Source organism: Python bivittatus, unplaced genomic scaffold (genome assembly GCF_059951505.1).
Source record: "Python bivittatus isolate LINGU-HERP-01145 unplaced genomic scaffold, Pbiv_v1 ctg000510_np1212, whole genome shotgun sequence".
NCBI classification, from domain to species: domain Eukaryota; kingdom Metazoa; phylum Chordata; class Lepidosauria; order Squamata; family Pythonidae; genus Python; species Python bivittatus.
Genome location: NW_028277081.1, coordinates 1,260,292 through 1,282,671, shown reverse-complemented (window position 1 = coordinate 1,282,671; position 22,380 = coordinate 1,260,292). Strand labels below are relative to the sequence as shown.

At 51.2% G+C, this 22,380-nt stretch overlaps 1 protein-coding gene across 2 annotated transcripts; it reads left to right on the top strand.

The window, feature by feature from the left end:
- Positions 1–232: 232 nt before the first annotated feature.
- GPR153 (G protein-coupled receptor 153) lies at positions 233–21,950 on the top strand. 2 transcript variants are annotated; one of them, XM_088147606.1, is made up of 7 exons: positions 233–360; positions 11,500–11,639; positions 14,448–14,985; positions 16,365–16,794; positions 17,632–17,821; positions 19,005–19,180; positions 20,013–21,950. In XM_088147606.1, the coding sequence occupies exons 3-7, from the start codon at positions 14,630–14,632 to the stop codon at positions 20,814–20,816; spliced, it is 1,956 nt and encodes a 651-aa protein (XP_088003732.1). In that variant the 5' UTR covers positions 233–360; positions 11,500–11,639; positions 14,448–14,629; the 3' UTR covers positions 20,817–21,950. The 2 variants fall into 2 exon arrangements, with proteins under 2 accessions (XP_088003732.1, XP_088003733.1); XM_088147607.1 differs by lacking the exon at positions 11,500–11,639 and having other exon boundaries at positions 250–360.
- Positions 21,951–22,380: the final 430 nt, after the last annotated feature.

Genomic DNA, 22,380 nt, shown 5'->3' with positions numbered 1-22,380 from the left:
CCGCTCCCGGGGCTCCGCGCTCCTCCGCCGCGGCGCCCGCCCGGGCTCCGCACCTGCCGGGGCGGGGGGCGCGGGGGGGCCGGAGCCGCTCCCCGGCGAGAGACGCGGCGGGGCGGTCCCTGCCGGAGCCCTGCGCGGCGCGCCCGGGGGTCCCGCTCCGGCGGGAGGGGCCGGCGCTCCGCGGGGCGGGGGCGGGGGCGGGAGCGGAGCCGCAAGCATGCGCTGGCCCGCCCCGGCCGGCCCCGCCCCGCCCAGCCCAGCCCACCCGGGCAGGCGGCGAGGAGCGCAGGCAGCGGCGGCGGCGGCGGCGGCTGGGGCGGCGGGCGGGCGGGCGCGCGAGCGGCGCGCACCTTTCGGCAGGTGAGTCCCGCGGCGGACCGCGCGCGTGGCCCCAGCGCCTCCGCGGCGCCTCCCCCTCCCCCTCCCCCTCCCTCCCTCGGGGATGCCCCCGAGCCGTTCCCCAACCGGGCGCCCGGCGGCACCCCCGCCTAGGAGCGGGAGGGTCCCGGAGGGGGTGCAAGGCGCGCTCCGCCCCAGGAGGCTGCAATAGAGCGCGGCCGCCCCCCGGCTGCAACCTCCCTCTTAAGTTTCCCCCTTTGTTCCGCGAGCTTTGCGCCCCCCGCCTTTGGAGGCTCGCCCCCCGGCGCGCACCTGCCGCGGTCCCCCCGCCCTTGCCCCCCTCCTCACCTGCAGGGGGGCACCAGGCGCCGTCTGGCTGATGCCCACCCCGGGCTACAAGTCCTTTTATTGCAAAAAGAGGGGGGGGGGGTCCATCCTGGATTCCGCTGCAGATTCTCTTACATAAAATCGCCCGCTTTGGATCGGGTCTGGCAGAGGCGCGGGGCTGAGGCGCCTTCGCCCGACGGGGGTGCCTTTGCTCCACGAAGGAGGTGTGGACAAGGGGACCCCCATGGAGGACGGGGGATCCCGCCCACTTCAAATCCCTGCCCCCCCGCCTCCCCCCCCCCATGCATTCGGGCTCCATTACTGCAGGATCGCTTGTGGGAGTGTCTCATTGACCCCTGCAAGGCGCATCCTGAATCTTTTGCAGGGAGGGGGTCCTGGGTCCAGACGCGGAGCATGGGGTCCGGGGTAGCGCTGGAGCGCCATTGCAACAGCCGGTGGGTTGATCAAGGGGAGGGGGCGTCGTGGAGCCACGGAGCGGCGGATGGAAGCGCTTTGACAAATGCCTTCTGACCCTCTCAGCGGAGCAGCTGCTGCGATCTAGGGCAGCCGCTCTCCCCCCGGAGCCCCCGAGACCCTTTCAGGGGCTCCCCGATGTCAAAGCAACAAATCGTCCGAAATTTCTCCGTTTTGATTTCTAATTCAGTCCACATCGCTAGATATAACCCCCCTAAACCAAAACTCGCTCATTGTTAAGAGGAGCCCCGGGACCCCAATGTTTCAGCTGATTTAGGGGGCCACACAGGGCCTGTGGGCTGGGGTTCCCCATCCCTGTTTTAGATGCACTGGTGGCTTAGCAGCCTTCAGAGAGCCTGTGGGTATACGGAGATAGACTGCTTCTGGATGGGGAGGATCCATGGGACGGAGCAGAGCCCCGTTAGCGGGGGAAAAAATCTCCCTTTTGTTCTTAGACAGAAGGAAATGCTTCTGTGTTTTCAGATCAGCAAACAGGTCCCAGGGGCTGGAAATCTGCCCCCCCCCCCCACCATGGATGGCTTAAGCCAAGTCCAAATTGCTGAGTGTTAAGGTTTAGCGTTACAAGAATTTCTCCCGTTTGGCATCGTCCGCCTCGGCTGTTTCAACCCCCCCCCCCATTTTGAGCCTTTCCCTTCCTCTTTTAAAGATTCGTTTATCATCTTTTCGCCAAGCAGGGTTCAAGTTGAGGCTGTTGCAGGACCTTGGTGGTGGATCCGGAAAATGGGGGGAAGCGGGCTGCCTTTTGGGGGCTGACGAGAGAAAAGGGGTGCCATTTATGGAAATGGAATGAATTTTGTACATTTTAGTACATTTTGATGGGGGAGTTATAATCATTCCGCCCCCTCCCAACATTTCAGGCCGAGCAACAAGTGTAAATGTTAAATTATGGGGTTTAATCCGGTCTTCTCAACCCCCCCCCCCCCGCAAATGTTTGGACTGCAGCACCCAGAACTCCCAGCCAGACCAGGGGAGGCTGGCCTAGATAGGAAAGGATGTGCAGAAAATATAAACGGCTTAATTCACACTTTTGCCATTATTAACAGGAAGAAACCCAGCCTTGTACCCACTGGAGGGAGGGGTCGCGGGCCAACATTTTGGCTTACGCTGCAATCAAAGTGTGAACCCTGCAGGGCGTTGGGTTTTGAGGGTTCGATCCCCACAACCCACGAGGTCCTTTGTGACTCAGCGTGTTGCGTGTTCAATGAACCCGGCGGTCCTATCATGTCACAGCAGGATTTATGAGCCTGGGTGTCAGATCCGAATGCAGGAATTCGAAGCCACCTCGGCCGGTTCTCAGAGGTCATCTAGTCCAACCCCTGCCCTGGACTTGTCGTTTGTTATTGTGTGTTGTTGAAGCTGGGTTTAGAGTGGAGCGTGGTGTGCGGACCCATTTTGGGAGGGGAGGTTCAGCCCGACGTTTTGCAACCAACTGAACGGCCCAGGAAAGACACTTTGCTCCTGGAGAATCATTTCTTTTCTTTAAAAAGACAGTCCTCAAGTATCGCTTCTTCAAATAGGCTCTTTCTTCTGATCTCCATCTCTTTCAACCTACTTCCCTCCAATGGTTTGAAGTTTACAGCAACTTTAAAACATCTCCCCTCCACTTTTTGCCTACAATTGGCTGCAGAAGCCACCCTGGCGAGGACTGTTCATTGAGTCTTCCTGCAGTTCTTGCAAACATCTTCAGATGTTGAGCACTTCGGTTTTCCCAGACACCTGGACTGCTTTGAGGCGCTGGTGGTCCACCAAGAAGTTGGTGGTCCACCATGGTGGTCCACCAAGTCTCAGGCCTCGTGCCTTTGCTCGGCGGTGTCCTGAGTCATCCTGATGCAGAAAGACGTTCCTTTGCAGGGCATCTGAGCACACGCAGAGGGCTTGTTCTGAACCCAGTGGTCCCCCCAGAGTCCATCATTGGCTGGAAAGTTCCAAGGTGAGCTGGGAAAAGCCCCTGTTTTGAAACCTTGCTGAAGACCCTGGCCGTCCCTCTGCGCCAGTGCCTCGACCGAGCCAAAATCCGCATTAGCTTGTTCCAAAAAAACATGGCTGGCGTCCCAAACGTGCCAAACCAAACAGCCGTGTGGAAACTGAACTAGCTTCAGTAGCCTTCTTCCAACCCATGAAGGGCTGTCAGGAGGAAGGAAGGAAGGAAGGATTTGTTCTCCAAAGGTAGGATGAGAACCAACGGGTGGAAGTTTTCAAGCAGGGCTTCTCAACCTTGGTGGCTCGAAGAGGGGTGGACTTCAACTCCCAGAATTCCAGATAGGGACGCATGCTGGCCAGGGAATGCTGGGAGTTGAAGGCCACCCCTCTTCAAGTGGCCGAGGTTGAGAAACCCTGCAACAGACCCAAACTCAAATTTGGACTTTTCCTGGCCATGAAGCTAAGAAGCAGGGAGCAATCTCCCTTCTGGTGTCGTGGGGGCTCCGTTGCTGGAAGTCTTCAAAGTTGGACAGCCGTCGGGCTGGGCTGCTCTGAGCATTCCTGCCCTGGGCAGTGGGTTGGACTAGAAGACCTTTAAGGTCCCTTCCAACCTGGAAGAGTTGGGGGGGCCATTGCAGAGAAGGCCCCGTGCAGCTGGACGCTGCGTTCAAAACAAGAACGGCTAAAGGCATGGGACGGATTGATACAGGAGCCAGAAGTATTCAGACGTCAAGAATTCAGGTCTTCCTCTGCGGGAGCATCTCAAATTCACGTGGTTTTGCAGGAAAAGTTGGAGAAAGCATGGCCAGAAGGATGTGGCCGGATTTCCCCACTGGGGCAGCCCCCTTCCCCACCATCCCCTCTCAGCTCTGCTTTCTGTCTCACAAGGTTGGATTTGCACCGCAGATCACTGTCCAAAGCCGGCTGCAGAGGGCACAGTGCAGTTGAAGCATAGCAGCACCCCCAGACCAGTTGCAGCAGCCCCCCAATGCTCCAACCACAGCTTCAGAAGCAACTTCTCACCCTGGTTGGTGTCGCAATGCCTTTTGCACATGCTTACATTCTCCCTTCGGCTGTCGGGGTCCCCAAATATTGTAGTTGCCAGACCCTAAAGCAGTGTTTCTCAACTTTGGCAACTTTAAGAGGTGTGGACTTCAACTCCTAGAATTCCCCAGCCAGCTGGGGAATTCTGGGAGTTGAAGTCCACTCATCTTAAAGTTGCCAAGGTTGAGAAACCCTGCCCTAAAGTTGAAGTAGGCATTGCCCACTCATGCTGGGCGGTTGATCCAGCTGGTACAAGCTAGAAATTAACCTGTTTGGATGAATTTCAAAGTCAGAAACAGAGATTTTGCTACGGGGGTGCTTAAAGTAACTTTCACAAAGTTATTTATTTTCCTCATCGGCGTGCTGCTTCTCATCCTGCGTGACCCTTCAGCATCGGAGCAGTTTTATTCCTGATGCATTTACCCAACTGAGCGAATAAACCAGGAGGGAAATGGGAACTCGTGCCTTAAAATGGCTGTGCTGGCCAAAGAACAATATTATTTTTAGCAGGAGGAGGATTTGAACTGGAGACTCGCTGAATTCTAAAAGACTGTAATTCCTAAACCAGAGATTATGCCATGGAGCAGATCCCAAGCCGGTAAACACACGATGGGGAGTAATGCTATTAATTATATAGAACGCAAATTACAATTTATCTAAACGGAGGGAAAAGTATTGCTGCTTTAATTGGCCCGTTGCATTTTGAAGGAAGTCCAGAAAAAGTTGCACGTCCTTAGTTTATTATGGCTTGGAGGGTGTCAGGTGAACCAAGTCAATCTGGCTTGTTCAGGGAACCAGGATTAAAACCAACCATGTGATGCACTAACGTTCTGGATCATTCTCGTGTATTTTTTAAAAAGAAGATGGCTACGCTGAGGCCGGCCCTGATGTTTGGTGAAAGACTGAGAACAGGATGAAGAAAGAAATGAAAAAAAATCCCACTAATGTTAATGGGAGCAAATTGAGGGGTTTGGTCAAGGGGAAAGATGCTGGGAAGGAATCTTCGGTGTGAGTGAGCCCAACTGGCCTTTGCTTTGTAAAACAACTTTTCATAAAGAATTATTCCCTCCCCCCTAAAATTTCACGGAGGAAATAGCCCGTGGTACAACATTGCCCCATTGTGGTCACATTTAAAAAGATGAGTGTCCTCCGATCTCTGGAGTAGCTGCAATGGAAGGTTGGATCAAAATCTTCTCCCAGGTTTTGGGCGTCTGTAAAAAATAGTGCTGTGTTGAGTGGATGGAGGATGGAGGATGGAGGATGGATGGATGGACGGACGGAGGATGGATGGATGGATGGATGGATGGATGGATGGATGGATGATAGATAGATAGATCGATAGATTGATAAATGATGGATGGATGATAGATAGATAGATAGATAGATAGATAGATAGATAGATAGATAGATAGATAGATAGATAGATAATGGATGGATGGATGGATGGATGGATGGATGGATGGATGGATGGATGGATGGATGACAGACAGACAGACAGACAGACAGATTTTCCAGCCAACAACAACAAAAATGTTTTGCATTTTCTTCCTAGTTCTGTCTCCCTTCCATCCTCAGGGGTGTGCAGCCTCCTTGGCTTCCACCTTCCCATCCAATCCCAAAGTTCAAGATTGAAAGGCAATGTTTCTCAACTTTTTCATATTAGCAAAAGCGGGCACTCACAGGAAAAGACATTGCACAAAAGGACAACGTCTGGCATAGCCTTTCCCACCCCCTCCGACAAGAAAACCAGCTCGAAAACACCCCAGGGGGAAATCGGAAGGAGACTCTCCAGCAGCCCCCAAAAGATGAAGCTTTGGACCAGAGTCGATCTTTGCAAAACGTTAACAGAAACAAATGCCGCCAAGTGCCCTGGATCCATGAATTTCCTTTCCTTGGCCTGTCCGTTCCAGAGATGCTCCTTTGCCAGAGAAACGCCATCTCCAAGATGTGCTTTTTTGTGACTTGCATAAGGTTGGGAGGAAATTGAGGCACAGTGACGATGGGACGGGAGTCTCGGAGACCTCATCTGGTGAAGCATTAAATCGGGTGGGCGACGCTTTTATTCTAGGCTGTAATCAGCCCGCCCGGGGATCTGATGGTTGCACGAATCCTTCTGACAATCCAGCTAAAGACGTTCAGCCTATTTTAGCAGAAGAGGTGTGTGGCAATTTGGGGGGTGAGTGGGTCTTGAAGGCTAGAAAACAGAGCGCTTCCCTCCCCTTTTGGCCTTGTGGGGTAAACCAGACAGGAAACATGACCAGATGAGCTAATTCTACTTTATTGTAAGGCTACATTAACAGAATCTTGCAAGACTGAAAGGACAATCCTGCCCCCGTCTCCTTTACAGCTTGAGAAACTAGGGAAGGTCCCTTCTGAGTCTTTCTCTCCGCCTCTTATGCAGCTGCGGGCTCTGCCCTCTCTTATCTGACCGTTCCCTAGGCAGCATCTCTTTGCCCCATCTCCCAAGGTCTTTCCCACGTACCATTATACCCCAGAACCTTTTGAATTCCCTTTCCTATCCTTTTCTTCTTAGTTTTGGAGCCCAACATTGTGGCCATGAAACTCAGCTGGCAAATTGGGGCTTGGGGGGAATTTCATAGATAGGATACCAGGAGGCCACAAAGCTGCATGCTGTAGACCAGAAGCTAAGAAGAAAATGTTGATCCTCTACTGCTCCTTCATCATGCTATGGTGGGAAGATCTGGTCCTCAGATTGATCCCCAGGAATTGATCCCCTCTTTTCCACTTGGAGAAACTGGAGCGAGGCCAGGTTTTGTGATGATGGATTTCCTTGGAATCTTGGAACTTTTGAGGACTATGTTTTAGGAAGAAAGTCTGGAAGAGATTTCCTAGAAGGCAAGTAGAGCTTCTGACCCTTTTCCTGGACGACCTTGAAAACAACCAACAAAATGGTTGAAAATAGTGAAATTCAGAGCTTAGTCTGGCCTCTGAGGATCTGGAGGACCTCAACCAAGCTCTCAGTGATCTTTTTCCTGCACCGTACGATGGAGCCCAAAAGCTTTGTTGGTATCTCCACCACCATCTCTACCACCAGCACGAATTTGCCCCTTGAAATTCCCAGCTTGGTTCTGTTCCAGCAGACGAGCGTTACACTTAGTCACCCCCATTTCCTTATTAATTGAAGACAGCTCTGCTGTGGGTAGTTAAGACACTTGTGTGATCAGCGTAACAAATAAGATGGCCATGATCATGGATAATGAATGTAAGCTGAGAGCGTTTGGTTCTGCAGCTCTGCCTCTGGCATTCTTGAGGGCTGGTGGGGTATGTGAACGAGGAGAATAACTCTCTTGCTGATTGTATTGCAAAGGGGAGAGTCCCAGAATCCTAGCATCGTAGGGACATCGGTGGTCTTCTAGCGCAACCCCCTGCCCAGGTCAGGAACCCTCAGCTCCTCTTCTCACAGTCCTTCGCTCTACCTGTTGGAGACAATGACCAGTTTTATTTGTTAGACCTTTTCCTCATATTCCTTCCTCGCGTCCGTTGCAGATAGCTCTTGCTTTTATTTGTGATTTATGTTATGAGATGTAAGCGCCGCCCGACTTGAAAACTACTCTGGGCGGCTGACGATGTTGACAACCGACAAGGTTTTTTAAAAAAGACACAACATGACGGAAGATCCCCTCTGCCCAGCCCAGACACGAACCGAAACTCTCTGACGTTGCTTGTTTACATTCTCTGCATTCCTGCTGTCCTGATTAGCTCGTTCTCACGAGCTTTGGTGGAGCGTTTCCCGCCGCTAATGGAGTCCTGACAAGCACCAATTCTTAATATTAACCTTATTCTCTGGCTCAGCAGGAGAGCTGTGAATAGCTCTCAGAAAGCAGTGGCAGGAGAGGCCCACCTTCCTCTAACTGTTCTCCCGAAAGGTCTAATGATGGTTCTGTGTTTTTATTTTCTCTCTCTGTTGAGGCTGGAGGAATCTCGTAATTTCCCAGAGGAATCGTTGGATCGAAAGGACCTAGTTTTAATTACTTGGGATTTGAATGACTGCAAAGGCCTTTTATGTAATCAGATTAATCAATCGGGGATAGTTTAATCTGCACTGAGCCACAGAGAGCAGCCCTAATGCTGTGTAATTCGTTTGCTCCCTTTGGGCTCTGGGTCCATCGAGCCTGACCGTTGAATCATTTGCTGCTAGATGTGAATGAGGTTTTTTATGACCTGTGGCTATGCTTTGGACGGGATTTTACTCCTTCTTAGTTGCCTCGGGCACTTCCATTACGTTGCAGCATCGGAATGGGGGTCAGGGGGCCTCTGAGGTCATCTAGTCCAACCCCACGCCGTGCAATGCATTTCAGACCGATATTAAAGGTTTTCAATGGCATTGAAGCATAGTTTGGGTTGGCTACTTGTCCTGTTTATGTCAGAGTCCAGAGATCGGGTTGATATTGATGCAAATCATTCTGTCTTTCCTGGGGGTGGTGTAGCAGACCTCAAATTCTAATATTTACCCCCACCGCATCCGAGTTCCTTATCTCTTTTGTAGCCCTGTGAGTCCACAAGGGGCTGGACTGGAAGACCTCTGAGATCCTCAGTGACCACAGGGGTGTTTAAAGGGGTGGATCTTCTTGCCATCCATTTTTTTCTTTTTAAGGAGTGATTTTACAAGTGCTCTGGAACCCGAGATTTTTCTCGAGCAGGTCCAAACGCCATTTGCTAATCTGCCTTTTTGAGACTAATCTAATCAAGGCTCCGTTCTGTTCTATTTGGCTTGATTTTGAAAGTCTCGGCGGGGGTTTAGTGCCCATTTTTCACGCTGCGTCACATCCCTTTCCCCAAATGTGCTATTTCAGTATGCCACGAGGGGCTTTCTTAGTTACAGTGTGTTTTCTCTGCAATTTCTCTAAATAATCTTTCCCCTTGGTCGAGACTACTCAGAAGCTAGGTTACCCTTTGTGATCAAGATGCTGTTTCACAAGGGTTATTATTCATTCTCGGTCATTATTTCTTTCAAGCCGGCGCCTTCCGATGGCCTGGGCCCAGGAAAATCAACTTCGAAATCTCTGCTTATTTACAGCCATTTATTCTCCTAGCAAGGCTGGCGGGAAGGACTTTTCAGAGTCCCCCTCCTTGTGCAACCGACACAGAGACAAATGAACCCGTGCCAGCCACTGATGATCATTTATTTTCAGGGATTTCTCTCCCCAGCAAGGCCTCTCCCGCGCGCACCGTCGCCGAAACCCAAATGCAGAAATAAATATCTCCTTCGGTATAAATAGTGCATTACATAAGAGAGGAAACGTCTAGCTCGCCATCGAAAACAGAGCTGGCAAGAGAGGAAGCAAGAAGAAGGGGGAGAAAGAAATGTCTTTCATCTGGAAACCTCTGATGGGACAGCCAGGCGGGCTGGGAATATGAAATTTTCCCCTCCAAAATTTGGGGAAGACTAATTTGATTTTGCTCCGGCAGAGTCTGGGATCCTGGGAGTCTAGGATAGACTCGGGGAATCAGCGCTGATAAAAATTGGCATCTTACTTTAAATTAGTGCCGGGCAGGGAAATGTTCTTCCTTTTAAATCTCCAGGAGATGGAAGAGCAAGCGTGTTTCTTTTGTCCTTTCGCAAGGAAAGAAACGTGCCGGTGGCGTCCTTCTGGTGGGGAAGGTCCCACGCTTCTGGAGTGACCTGCGGCTGAGTCAGTGCGTGGCCAGCTCTGGCCCGTTCGGCCTTTGGTTTCCTTGCTGCTGGCAACCTGTCACTCAACTGTCAAGAAGAAAACTTTGAAAGCCTGCTAAGAAATCCCCCTTTCCTCCGAAGAAGGTGGCATTGGTCTGCAAGAACGTTGATGCCCGGCTTATTTCACACGCATTGCAAGCTTGCAGGCTGGCACAAGACATTCCCAGCCAGATTCCCAGGGGAGCATTCTGTCAAAATCCTGGCTTTTAGAGAGGGTTCCCAGACCCCCCACCAATAAATATTAGCAATTTTCCCCTTGGCCTCTGTCTCTGGGGAGAAACGCTGCACCTCGCTTGGGAAAGCAATACCTTTTCAGGAGTGTATAAAAGTGAATTATTCGCAGAGAGGTCTACTCTCCCCTTTGCAAGCTCGTTTTCAGGGGAGTAAGATTTTCTGGCTCTGCAGGGTCCACAGGAGGAGGAAAAATCCAGGCAAACTTTAAAAAAAAAAGTTCTGCAAAAGCTTTGGAGGAAGCATATAGTCCCTCTGCCGTTTCAGGCCTTATTGCCAGAATGTGGGGAATGCTCGGAGCACGTGCAGAGCGCTTTCTAGAATGAGTAACTATCGGCCGCCTCACCCTAGCTGGATTCTAACCAGAGCGGGATGCAGGAAACGGAGCCAAGGAAGCATCAAGATCAGCCACCCAGCCCAGGCAGAGTTTTGGAATTCCTGCCATGCAGCTCTTTTTAAAAAATGCAGGCAATTCTAGTGAGCGATTGATCTCCCGCCCCTTTGCAATTCGGATTTTATGGGGCTTTTGAAAATGTTTGGCAGCTTTCTGCTGGGGGGCTGCTGGATGAAATAAGGTTGAACATTTATTCCAGGAAATGTTGGGGGAAGGATGTTGATTCCCATCTGAAAATGCCAGCCTTCCCAGGTAGACCAGACAGGAAACACGACCAGATGAGCTAATTCTACTTTATTATAAAGCTACTTTAACCGAATCTTGCAAGTTTAAAAGTACAAATCTCCCCCTGTCCCCTTTACAGCCCGAGAAACTAGGGAGGGTCCCTTCTGAGCCTCTTTCTCAACTCATTATGCAGCTGTGGGCTGTGCCCCCTCTTATCCGACCGTTCCCTTGGCAGCATCTCTTGGCCCTGTCTCCCAAGGTCTTTCTGACATACCATTTACAGAAAATGACTGTTCCAGGAAGTGCAAAAAGGGTGGGGAAAGATGTCATGCAAAAGAGGTGTTGCCTGAATCAAAAAGGGCTAGCTGATTAATTGAGGGGTTCCGGCCCATTAAAGCTGCAAAACGCTTGAAGATTAATCAGTAAAGGTTTTGGTCAGGTACGGGCTGATCAGCCCCAGAAGCAACTTCTCATCTCTGAAAATCGACTGCTGGGTTTCAGGCCCCCACATGTCTCCATCCATCTCCGGATTTCTGAGATGCTTAATGTCACCAGTAGAAGGTGGACCACAAGGAGAGGCGATTGGGAACCTTGATCTTGGCCAAGGGATCATCTTGGTTCCAGGGAGAAAGGGAGGCTCCAGCTGTTCTCTAGGGTTTCAGGCCCTGAAGAATTTAGGAGTGGGTCCTTCCTGATCCATATTTAGCCTTATTCCCTAAGATTGCTCTTGAATTATCTGCCACTAACGCTCCCGGCCTTTCTCCTGTTCTTGCTCGTCTTCGCCGGACACGAAAACGGTTTTAAAACCCATCGTCCTCTCCCTCTACAGAATGAATCATTGCCCCAAAGGGAAATTGCTCGGTCACCTATCGTTGGGCAGTTGCTCTCCTGGATCCAGTTCCTGATCCAATTCGGCCTCTGACTTCGCGAGGGGATGAATCCTATTTTGGTTGAGTCGGGAACGATGGGGTAAGAAGTTCTGCGAGCTGTCCTCGTTTTCCTTTTGATGAATTTAGGGCCACCCTAAATTGAACGTCGAGATGTCTAGGTTGGGGCTGTTTTCTTGCATTCGTGTTTCTTCCTGCCTTGGAGAATATGAAAAATGGGGGGGGAAATGTTTAAAAACGGTGCTTCGACTAAAGGAAGAGAATAAATTTGGTATTTGAGGACAGCCGGTTCCATTTCTGGCATTTTCTCTCCTTGCAAAGCACATTCCTCGGAGAATTGGGGTTGCTGTTTCGGTATGAGCTGCCTAACCCAGCGAGTCACGGAATATTTTTTTTTTCCATTTTTGGGAAATGCACAGCTTTCATTTCAAGAAATAAATAAATAACATAACAACGGGGTTTTTCATTTCGCCTGGGCTACGGCTGCCGGAAACGCTGCAGATTAAACACTAAATCAGTGGCTGACAAGAAATCTCACCTCCTGAAGTTGGAGGTTTGTTTTTTTTCCCCAGCCGAGAAGGAAAAGAAAAGAAAAAATGCAGGAAGAAATGTAGAAACGGGTGTGCTGGGGGTTGGGGGGGTTTGCCAGCCATCTTTTGCTTCTCTCAAATTCAGTTGCCCCCGTTTGATCACCTTGTGGTGTGACCGCCAAAGGGGCGGGGCTATGTAAATCCATATATAAGGATCTAGACAGAACTTCCTTTCTCCGATCCTGAAGGAATTTCCAGGCAGGGGGTGCAATTTCTACTTACTGTGACCTCTTTTGGGCAGTTATTCAAAAACATGCTCCATTGCACCCTTAACTAAGTGTGGCTCCTTATTTATTCATCGCTTTTTATAATACAATTTTTATTTTATTTTATCATGCATGTTCCTATCGATCTTTAGCTCTTGTTACACCCGTTGTAGAGAAAGAGGCTTGCAACGGTGCTGTTATCGGAGATTTGACTCCCTCTGGCCCTGTAGCTGTAAGAAACGGATTCAGTTTGATCGATCCAGGGGCAAATATGGAAATGTATAGATCTCTGCAAGGCTGGCGGGCTTTCCCACAGTTCTGCAAGGAAAGGGGGCTGGAATGGCTAGCGGTTAGATCAGTGGAACGCCCACACAGCCCATGGTGGCTTCTCCAACGTGGCCCGCTTAAACCTAGCTAGGAGGGGGGGGGTGAACCCGGTTAGAACCAAACGCAGTTGGTCGAGGGGATGATGGAAACATGTCCTGGAGGGCTGGGAATTTGGTTTGACATCTCTTCCCCCCCCCAAAAAAAGGTTTTGCAGCACTTCTCATGGGGGGGGGAGTGGTACTTATACGTACGAGTTAGCAGATGGCTGGGGGGGGGTGCAGATGGCTGGTTGTTCATTGCACAAGCCTCTCTCCACCCCGGGTCTCTATTCCTCCCCAGAGGAAGCCATTAAGAGAAATTTTTTTCCTCAGACCCAACAGACGACAGAGGAAGGGAGGAAGCTGGATCAGCCCCCCTTCAATCCCCACACCCAGCGCCTTCTGCCCGCTTGCAACGGGGACATCGGATCCCCAACCCTGGAAGAAGCAGCAAAGCCGAAGCCTCTTTTGCTGCGGGGGAGGCGGGGGGGGGAAGAAGCGTGAAAAACCGAACGCCGATTTCAGATTTGGGCACTAAAAACGCGTTTCTGGGTTTGGCTTGAAGGCGCGTGCGAGGAGGGAGAGGAAACTCCTGTTTTCTAGGTCAGGTCTCCTCTGGTTTTGAAAGGGGGGCACGCTGGGGGGCAGATCCTGTGCTTTGCCCCCAGGGCGGTTAGTGAAACTCCTAAACATTGGTGAAGGGGGCACAGATGCTGGCGAAGAGGTTTCTCTGCCAGGAGCATAGAGCAGAATTGCGCCGTGGGGGGCTTTGGCGATACGCCGCTTTTCCCAAAGCTTAGGTGGGATCCTTGGAATCCCGGAATCGTAAGGTGGGAAGAGAGCTTGGGGGGCCCCTAGTCCACCCCCTGCCCAGAGGGACGTGATTCCCGGCATGGGGAGAAAGGCACCAAATTGGGGAGAGGGGTCATTTCACTGCCGTGAAAGTGAGCTCCGGTTGAGCTCTGCTTTGCTTCGGCCCCGTTGCGTGAATGTGGCCCTCGGCTCTAAATTTTTCGGCTTCCAAGTCCCCCGAGCGCCCCACGGCTGGATCACAGCTCGGCTCCAACAAAACAGCTTCCAGTCTTCCTTCTTCGGTGCTTTTTGGGTCGTGCCTATCAGACACTCTGCCTCCCCCCCGCCTCCATTAGTAGACCCTGCCCCAATGGGGGTGGGGTGGATGACCTCAGAGGTCCCTTTTGACTCGAGGATTCGGTGATTCCACCAAAGGACCTCTGGCTTCCCTCTCCTGCATTCCCAAGCCGTGCGTTCCTTCCAGGGTAATATTTGCAGACGGTCCGCCTCGCGCAGATCACAAGAATTGTGCTGGGTAGAGGTTGGAGTGTGGGCTGGCCCCAGAGTTTAAATCCATCATTTTCCTCTCACTTTTTGGAACAATGGACTTTCGGCTTTTCTTTTCTCACCTCTGAGAGTCAGAGATGTCTCCCCCATGTTTACATAATGGGTCTCTTTGGCCTGAGAGCTGCAGGTTCCCGTCTCGGCAACTTTGCCCCTTACAGGTTTGAAACATCCTGGGCAAAATCCCTTGCATTGGGGGTATGCCAGCCTCCCTCATGGATGCCACCTGTCTGCTCCCCGCTGATGCTAGCCATGAAAAGCTTTCCGCCCTCAGATTCGCAGGACACAACACACAAGGAAGAAGCAATGGGGAGGGAAGAGGAAAAAAAAAACCTTTTTGGACTTTTTTAATTTGATCGTTCTTCTCTTCCAGAAACATGGGCCATCACACAATGTCTGTAAACCCTGGCTTGTCGGTCCGTAGGTGGGGGGCTCCCCCTCCTCTGACACACCCTTGATGGCGCTGCCTCTCCAGTAGGATGCCTCCCCTTCCTATTTTCTTCCTGGTACGCCATCCTCACCTGGCCTCCCCAGCTGGGGACCCCACCTTCCATCATGAATCATGAACAGAGCCTCCACAATAACGCGGTGGCCTGGCTGGTGTGTTCGGGGCTGGCTGTCCTCGCCAACGCCTGGGGGATCCTCAGTGTCAGCGCCAAGCAAAAGAAATGGAAACCTCTGGAGTTCCTCATCTGCACCCTGGCTGGGACGCACATCCTTAACATCTCCATCCCCATCACCATGTATTCCGTCATCCAGCTCCGTCAGCGGCACTCGGACTACGAGTGGAACGAGGGCCTTTGCAAAGTCTTTGTCTCAACCTTCTACACCTTGACATTGGCCACCTGCTTCTCCGTCACCTCCCTTTCCTACCACCGGATGTGGATGGTGCGCTGGCCGGTCAACTACAGGTGAGACGTCTTGGTTGAATACAGATCCGCTGGGGAGAAGTAAGAGGACAGAGGCTGTGTAGGCCATCTTGAGCTCCTGACACGGATCTAAGTAGTTAAATAAATAAACCCTTCTAAGATATTTCTGTCTATCTATCCATCCATCTATCCATTGACTATCCTTTCATCCATCATCTATCCATCCATCCATCCATCCATCCATCCATCCATCCATCCATCCATCATCTAGCCATCTATCTATCAACTAGCCATCCATCCATCCATCCATCATCTATCCATTCATCCATCATCTATCCATTCATCCATCATTTATCCATCAGTCCGTCCATCCATCCATCTGTCCATCCATCCATCCATCTGTCCGTCCATCCATCTGTCCGTCCGTCCATCCAATTACTTCTTTGCCATAGGAATTTTAGGGGATGCTAGTAAATATGCACAAGCATGGACTTATATGCAGGTGGTCCTCGTTTACAGACAACAATTGGGACCAGCAACTCGGTCATTGAGCAAAGTGGTCACTAAGCAAAACCACGACTGTGCTTACAGTCTTCCTTCAGCTTTCCTTCGCTTTACTGACCTGCAAAGTTTGTAAATGTGAGGATTGATTGCAAAATTACTTTTTCATCACCACTGTAACTGCAAACAGTCACTAAACGAGGCAGTCGCTAAACGAGGACTGGCTGTATACTCTTCCATTTAAGGAATCTCACTCCTAAGAACAGGAGATCCAAGAGACGCCTCAGAGGAGGCTCCAGGCAAGGCCAGAGGCTCATGCAAGAGATCTTCAGTGGGAAGATCTCTCTGTCAGCTAAAGATAGTTTGAGCCAGGGAAGGGCAGAAAAATTTTCCTGCGCTTCCTCACTTCCTTGTGCCCTTTGAGAAAAGAAAATTTCCTTTGCAAATGCATGGCATGTCTTCCAAGGAAGAAAAGAATTTGATGATATTTTCCTGGGTGCAGGGCAGCCCCCTCTTACTTTTTTTAGCAACGAGAGGACTGAGCAATTGTCACGGGTGAGCCTTGCATTATACAGTCCATCTTCCAGAGGCCTGCAGCCTTCCCAACCCTTCTGTTCCATCCTCAGGGGTACCCTGGGCTTTTTCAGGTGGGACAGCATGATCAGAAAAAGATGGAGAATGAGACAGCCTTACCAACAGCAGTTCCCTCAGCCCTCTTCAGCAGTCAAGCCATCTCCAAAACACCCTCAAGAGAAATTTGGAGGAAATTTTCCAGCTCCCTGAGAAGGAGGTAGAAAACGAGAAGCCTCTTCCTCAAGGAAGGAGAAAGCAGACGAGTCACTGCGTAGCGTTAGTCTAAGCGACAGGGCATCGCGTCAGTTCTTTGGGGGTCCCACTGGGGTCTTTTTCCCTTCCTGCAGATTAAGCAATACTAAGAAGCAAGCGGTCCATACGGTGATGGGCATCTGGATGGTGTCCTTCATCCTCTCCACGCTGCCGGCCGTGGGCTGGCACGACACCACCGAGAGATTCTACGCCAGCGACTGCCGCTTCATCGTCACCGAGATCGGCCTGGGCTTCGGGGTCTGCTTCCTGCTCCTCATCAGTGGCAGCGTCGCCATGGGGGTGGTCTGCGTGGCCATCGCCCTCTTCCAGACCTTCTCTCTCCAGGCCGGGAACAATCTGGACAAAAACAAGTTCAACGTGCCCACCATTGTGGTGGAGGATGCCCAGGGCAAACGCCGCTCCTCCATAGACGGGTCGGAACCCATTAAGATTTCCCTGCAGATCACCTATTTAATCACCGGCATCGTTTTCCTCTACGACTTCCTGATGGGGTTTCCCGTCTTGGTAAATCTGGTGCCCACGGGGGATGGGAATTTATTGTACAGGGTGGGTAAAGCTGCTGACAACAGTCTAGCATGGGGCGGGAGGCCCTGTGGTGATCCAGATGCTTGTGCCCCAAGCAGAGACCTCGAGGAGGACGCAACCAGGGTGTCCTCGGCTTGTTTACATTGCTTGTAGGCTGGCTAGAAAGTCGTCCGGGTTTGGTCTGCCCAAGCCAGCATTAGCTTTACATGCTAAGCAATTCCCGTGCAGGTTTATTACTCCACCATTCCACAAACCTTAGAATAAATTCATAATTTATAGCCTGCCTTTCTTACTGATCAGTACTGAATTGATTAGGATCGATTCCAGCCGGGCCAAATGCACACTGGTGAGATTTATTTATATTTCTTTTTATCTATATTCATAATTTATAGCTTGCCTTTCTTGTTGATTAGAATTTATTAGAACTGAATTGATTAGAATTGATTCCGGCCGGGCCAAATGCACACTGGTGAGATTTATTTATATTTCTTTTTATATCTATTAATAATTTATAGCCTGCCTTTCTTATTGATTAAAATTTATTAGAATTGAATTGATTAGAATCGATTCCGGGCGGGCCAAATGCACACTGGTGAGATTTATTTATAATATCACCAATGTATATATATTCATGTTCATATTCATAATTTATAGCCTGCCTTTCTTACTGATTAGAATTGATTAGAATTCAGTTGATTTAGAATTGATTCCACTTTTTGATTAGAACTGATTAGAATTCAGTTGATTTAGAACTGATTCCACTTTTTTCTGGAGGCTCAGAAAACTTGGTTTCCTTGACACCCCCTCTCCTTTCAGGTGGTCAGTTTTGCTAGTTTAAAGTCGGACGTGGCCTACGACTGGATGGTCTTGTGTATCCTCTGGTGCTCAGTGGCGCAGTCCCTTCTCTTGCCATTGTTCCTCTGGGCCTGCGACCGCTACCGAGCTGATGTCCGCTCTGTCTGGGAGAAGTGCGTGGCCATCATGTCCAACGATGACGGGGGGGAAGGTGAGCGTGCAGCTCCTGAGAGTGGTGGGACAGGTGCCCTCAGCTGTCCTGCGAGGTGGCCTTTCCCACCTGAAATTCATTGCTGTCTTGGTTGCATGGAAGACACATGAGAATCCACTCTGGCCATAGCAAGACATAGATGGTGTCAGCCTTTCTAGGTAGACCAGCTAGAAAACACAACCAGATGAGCTAATTCTACTTTATTGTAAAGCTACATTGACAGAAACTTGCAAGTCTGAAAGGACAATTCTCCCACTATCTCCTTTACAGCCCGAGAAACTAGGGAGGGTCCCTTCTGAGCCTTTTTCTCCACCTATTATGCAGCTGTGGGCTACGCCCTCTCTTATTTGACCGTTCCCTAAGCAGCATCTCTTCGCCCCATCTCCCAAGATCTTTCCCACATACCAAATAGCAACAGTGCAGAATTCACACACTCAGGATTTGCCTGAACAGACTTGTCCTGTGGTTCCCGAACTGCTTTCCCCAATCTGGTGCCTTCTGGTTACACCGGACTCCAGTTCCCATGATAGGCATCCTGGATAGCCGTCTGTCCAAAAGGAGATCCTGCACTGAGCAGGGGATGGACTAGAGGACTTCTGAAGTCGCTTGTCTGAGATGGGCGGCCCTAGAAATTGAATGAATGAATGAATGAATGAATGAATGAATGAATGAATGAATGAGCAAACTACAATTCCGTGAGATGACCCCAGTCTAGCAAAGTGGCTTCATATCAAGCCCTCGGTCTATTTTATCCTGCTTGTTACTGCCCGTGCTGCCGTGCTGAGGGAAAAGGATCAGGACTGAGAACCAGAAGATGTCTTTGGGGTCAGAGGCTAAGCAACGCTGCCTGCAACGTCAGGAGGGCCTTTGAGGGGTCTCCCAGGGACCTATTTTTAGTCATCCCCCAGTTTCCGTAGGGAAAGCAGGGCCCAACCCAAGTCAAGTCGCTTGCAGAATGCGCAAGGGTGCTTCGTTGTCGTGTTGGGGAAGAGTCCTGTGGGACAGAGAACCACTTATGGTGGCCCAGCTGGGTCTAAATGAGAGCCAGCAATGGTGGACCAGCGTCTTGGCAACCCCCATGACCCCTGGTCTGGTGGTTCCACCAGTTTAGCTTCAAGTTCCAAATTTCGCAACTGACTCTCACTGTTTATCTCCCATCCTTTCTGTCCACCCGGGACCCCAGAAACCAGTTTGGACCGGCCGATTCCCACCGACTTGATGTACTCACATCCCTACCCCGACAACTTTTCCGGGGATGTTCTCACTCTGGACCAGATCACCAACTATGACCTGGAGAGGGGGGTCCCCCAGGTCTACCCCGCGAAGCCTCTCCTGGAGGACAAGATGCAGTATCTCCAGGTGAGAGGGTTTGGCTGGGCTGGGGAACGGGCATCGCCAGGTGGGAAAATGCCACCAAGGTTTCGCGTTTCCCATTTCTGCGGTGTGGTAAAGGGAAGCCTACTTCCAGGAGATCAGCTCCAAATTTCCAGCAGGCAGTCTTCCAAGCCAATAGTCCTCACCCTGTTATTGGTCCCTGGTATATTTTATTCTGAGGTATACTGCCTCTGACTGTGGAAGTTCCACTCTTAAATGACCTTCTCATCTGCTACCAGTAGAGTGCTTTTCCCATGTGCAAATTAATTTTCACTAGTGCCCATGATGAATTTAACTACGGGAGATAATTGTTGGACTACAGTTCCCATCAGCCTTGGCCAGTATGGTTAATGTCTGAGCATATCCCTAATAATAAATAAACCAATAACAGTTGGGTGCTGCAAGTCCTCCAACTCCAATCTGTGTGCATGAACATTCCTGCCAAAGGTCTAAGCAGTTCCACTTGTATGCAGAGATAGAGTGTCCCTGTTCATGGAGGATTCACTCCCACTGCTGCGGTCCCACTTGCTGTCAGCCAGTCTGGATACTGAAGATCCAGAGAATTTAGGGAGACATTTGGTGCCATGGGACAAAAAGCCTGGCGAGTGCAGGGAGAGTCAGGGAAGGGAATTTGGTTGTGTTTTTAGTTTGTCCTGTATTTCTTTCCTGTTTCTTTCTGTTTTGTTTTTTTGTTTTTTGTTTTATTTTGTTTTTTCCTACTTCCATAAAACTTCCGTAAGGTAGAATATTTGCCGTAAATAAAAAGAAAATTGAAACGACGCAGTAGGCTTCCCGTCCTTTCTCCGCTCTCTTGCAGGTCCCTCCCACCAGGCGTTTCTCCCACGACGAAACTGAGATTTGGACAACCAGCCAGATTTCAGCCTACTTCCAGCACTGGGGAGCTGGGGAGGACCTCACTGCTGAGCTGGCGGGCCTGCTGCTCCCTCAGCCTCGATACGACCGGAGAAGGAGCAGTATCCTCTCCTACCAGGAGGAACGGCGTCCATATCGCAAGCGCCGGAAGTCCGCAGAGAGCACGTTGTCCCTCAAGCCGTTCTCCTGTGAGGATGTCCACCGGCAGGGAGGGTACAAGTGCTTCAGCAAGGAGGAGGTGATGGATTTCATGGATGACCCCAGCCCCCTTCCCACCCCGAGGAGAGCGCCCTTGCGGTCCGCCTCGGTCTCCCTCCTCCCAGACGTCTTTCCGCGCTGTTCCACCACCATGGCTCTCAGCAACTTCCCCTTGACCACTTTTGAGCGCGAGCCCCAAGTCTTGCGGAGCATCTCAGTCCAGGGACGAGGGACCTCGCTGGCGGTGCCGGCCCCTCTCGTGACTCAGGAGGACGTGCAGATCCTCTTCCCCAAAGGGAGCTTGGACATGCCTTGCCACGAGCAGATTCACGTGGAGCTCTGCGAGACTCCCGGGACAGAGGACCGTCCCGTGAGCAGCAGCTGCGCCACGTCAGAGGGTTTCCGGACAGGTCTCAGTCCCTCCTGGAGAGGCCAAGAGGACCTACGGAAAAATGGGAGCAAGGGAAGCACGAGCAGCTTTTTGAGTTCGCCCTCGGCCTCCTCCGGATACGTAACATTCCACTCGGATTCTATCGGCTCGGCCTCGTAGACCCCAGGTGACGGGGAGTTGTTTCGCACGGGCATCTTCCAGATTTCTTTCTCCCTCCACAAGATTTCCTCCTTGTTGCTTCTGGATTTGGTCACAGGGACTGGACAAATCACCAAAGAACCTTTACCCCGTCTCTCGTCCTTGTCGTGAAAAGCAGGAGCGAGAAGATAACTTCTGAGAGCCACCGTTGTACGAAAAAGCCCTTCAGATCCAGACGGGTCCCATCTCAAGAGCGGGGTATGTCCTCCTCTCTTCCCGTCTACTGCAAGAACCCACACAGCTCGTCCAAAATTGACAGACTTTTTTTTGTTCCTAATCATCTCACATCCTCTCAAAGTACTTTCTAGGTAGATGTTAACTGTGCATGTCTTTCCGTACTGGTCTTTCCGTGTTGGAGCCCGGAAGCTGTTGCCAAAAACGGAGAGCTGATTTTCCCCTGAAGAAACTGGGCGGGGGAAGAGCTCCAAATTTCTCAGAGTCGCTGTTCTACATTCCAAGAGACCCCTCTGTAAGTGGCGGGTGAGACCCCCGCATGGTCTGTTCTTCCGGAATAGCGTCACGTGGGGACTGGGCCAACCCCAAGACGGATTGTTCCTCTCCCATCGTGGTGGAAGCTGCAGCTGAAAAAGGCGGGTGGGGGGAAGCAAGTCCAATCTAGGTGGGGAAAATTCCTTTTGGCTCGTCCCCCGGGCCCCTAAGCGAGAGAACTCACCACCCTACCTCCTTTTCAGTGCCAAAGCCTTGCCCCACATTCTGCCCCATAAAATCCCCTGGAATGCAGCAACGGAGACCGCAGGCTTTCCTTTGCACGGTCCTACCCAAGAGCAATACAAAAAACGGCGCAACCCCTCCGGGGAGGCTGTTGCAACCCATGACAAGCGGTGGGGCCGCTGCCCTGCAATGGGGGGGAATGCCTGCCTCACATAGATCTGGTTTTGAGGGGGACCAGGGGGGCATCATTAAGGCACTTGGTAGAACAGACTTTCCACGTTGGGGATCCAACATTTACCTTTTCTTCTGCGTTTGGGCAAAGCGTTCTTCCCTGTCTCCCGCCCGCCCTGCGCCTTCTCGAGGGTTCCTCTGCGCCCTGGCAGAACTGGTGCTCCCGGGAAGCACCCCACCCCACCCCACCCCTTAGATGCTTGGCACCTGGCCAGATCAGTGCAGGCCAAGCAAACGGACGTTCCTGGTTGAATCCTCAGGCTGAGGTGGGTGCTCGCATGTCTTGATTGAAAAGGGGGGAGGGGGGAAATTAGGGGCCTGGGAAAGGAATGGGAACCGAGAGCAACGGTTGTTTAATATTGTACAAGACCTAAGCATTTCAGTTTTGTTTTCCCGCTGTAGTTGATTAAGTGGTCATCCTGCCCAGATCGTCCATTTTTGGTCCGAAGAGAAGCTGTCCTTTTACGGATGGAGGTCTGCATGCAAAACGCGGGGTCCTGCCCCCACTCCTCCCACTCTCTCATCCACATCGGCTTTCCCCATCATTTTATCCTCAGCCCCGCAGTCCCCGTCTCCCCCCATCAGGCAGGGGGGTCTGAATTTGGGGGTGTCGGCTGAAATT

Bases quoted from the DNA above. Each gene is read 5' to 3' on its own strand.
- GPR153 (XM_088147606.1), top strand. From the start codon at position 14,630: ATGAATCATGAACAGAGCCTCCACAATAACGCGGTGGCCTGGCTGGTG. The intron at 16,795-17,631 runs GTAAATCTGGTG...CTCTCCTTTCAG, and splicing joins TGATGGGGTTTCCCGTCTTG to GTGGTCAGTTTTGCTAGTTT. The intron at 19,181-20,012 runs GTGAGAGGGTTT...GCTCTCTTGCAG, and splicing joins ACAAGATGCAGTATCTCCAG to GTCCCTCCCACCAGGCGTTT.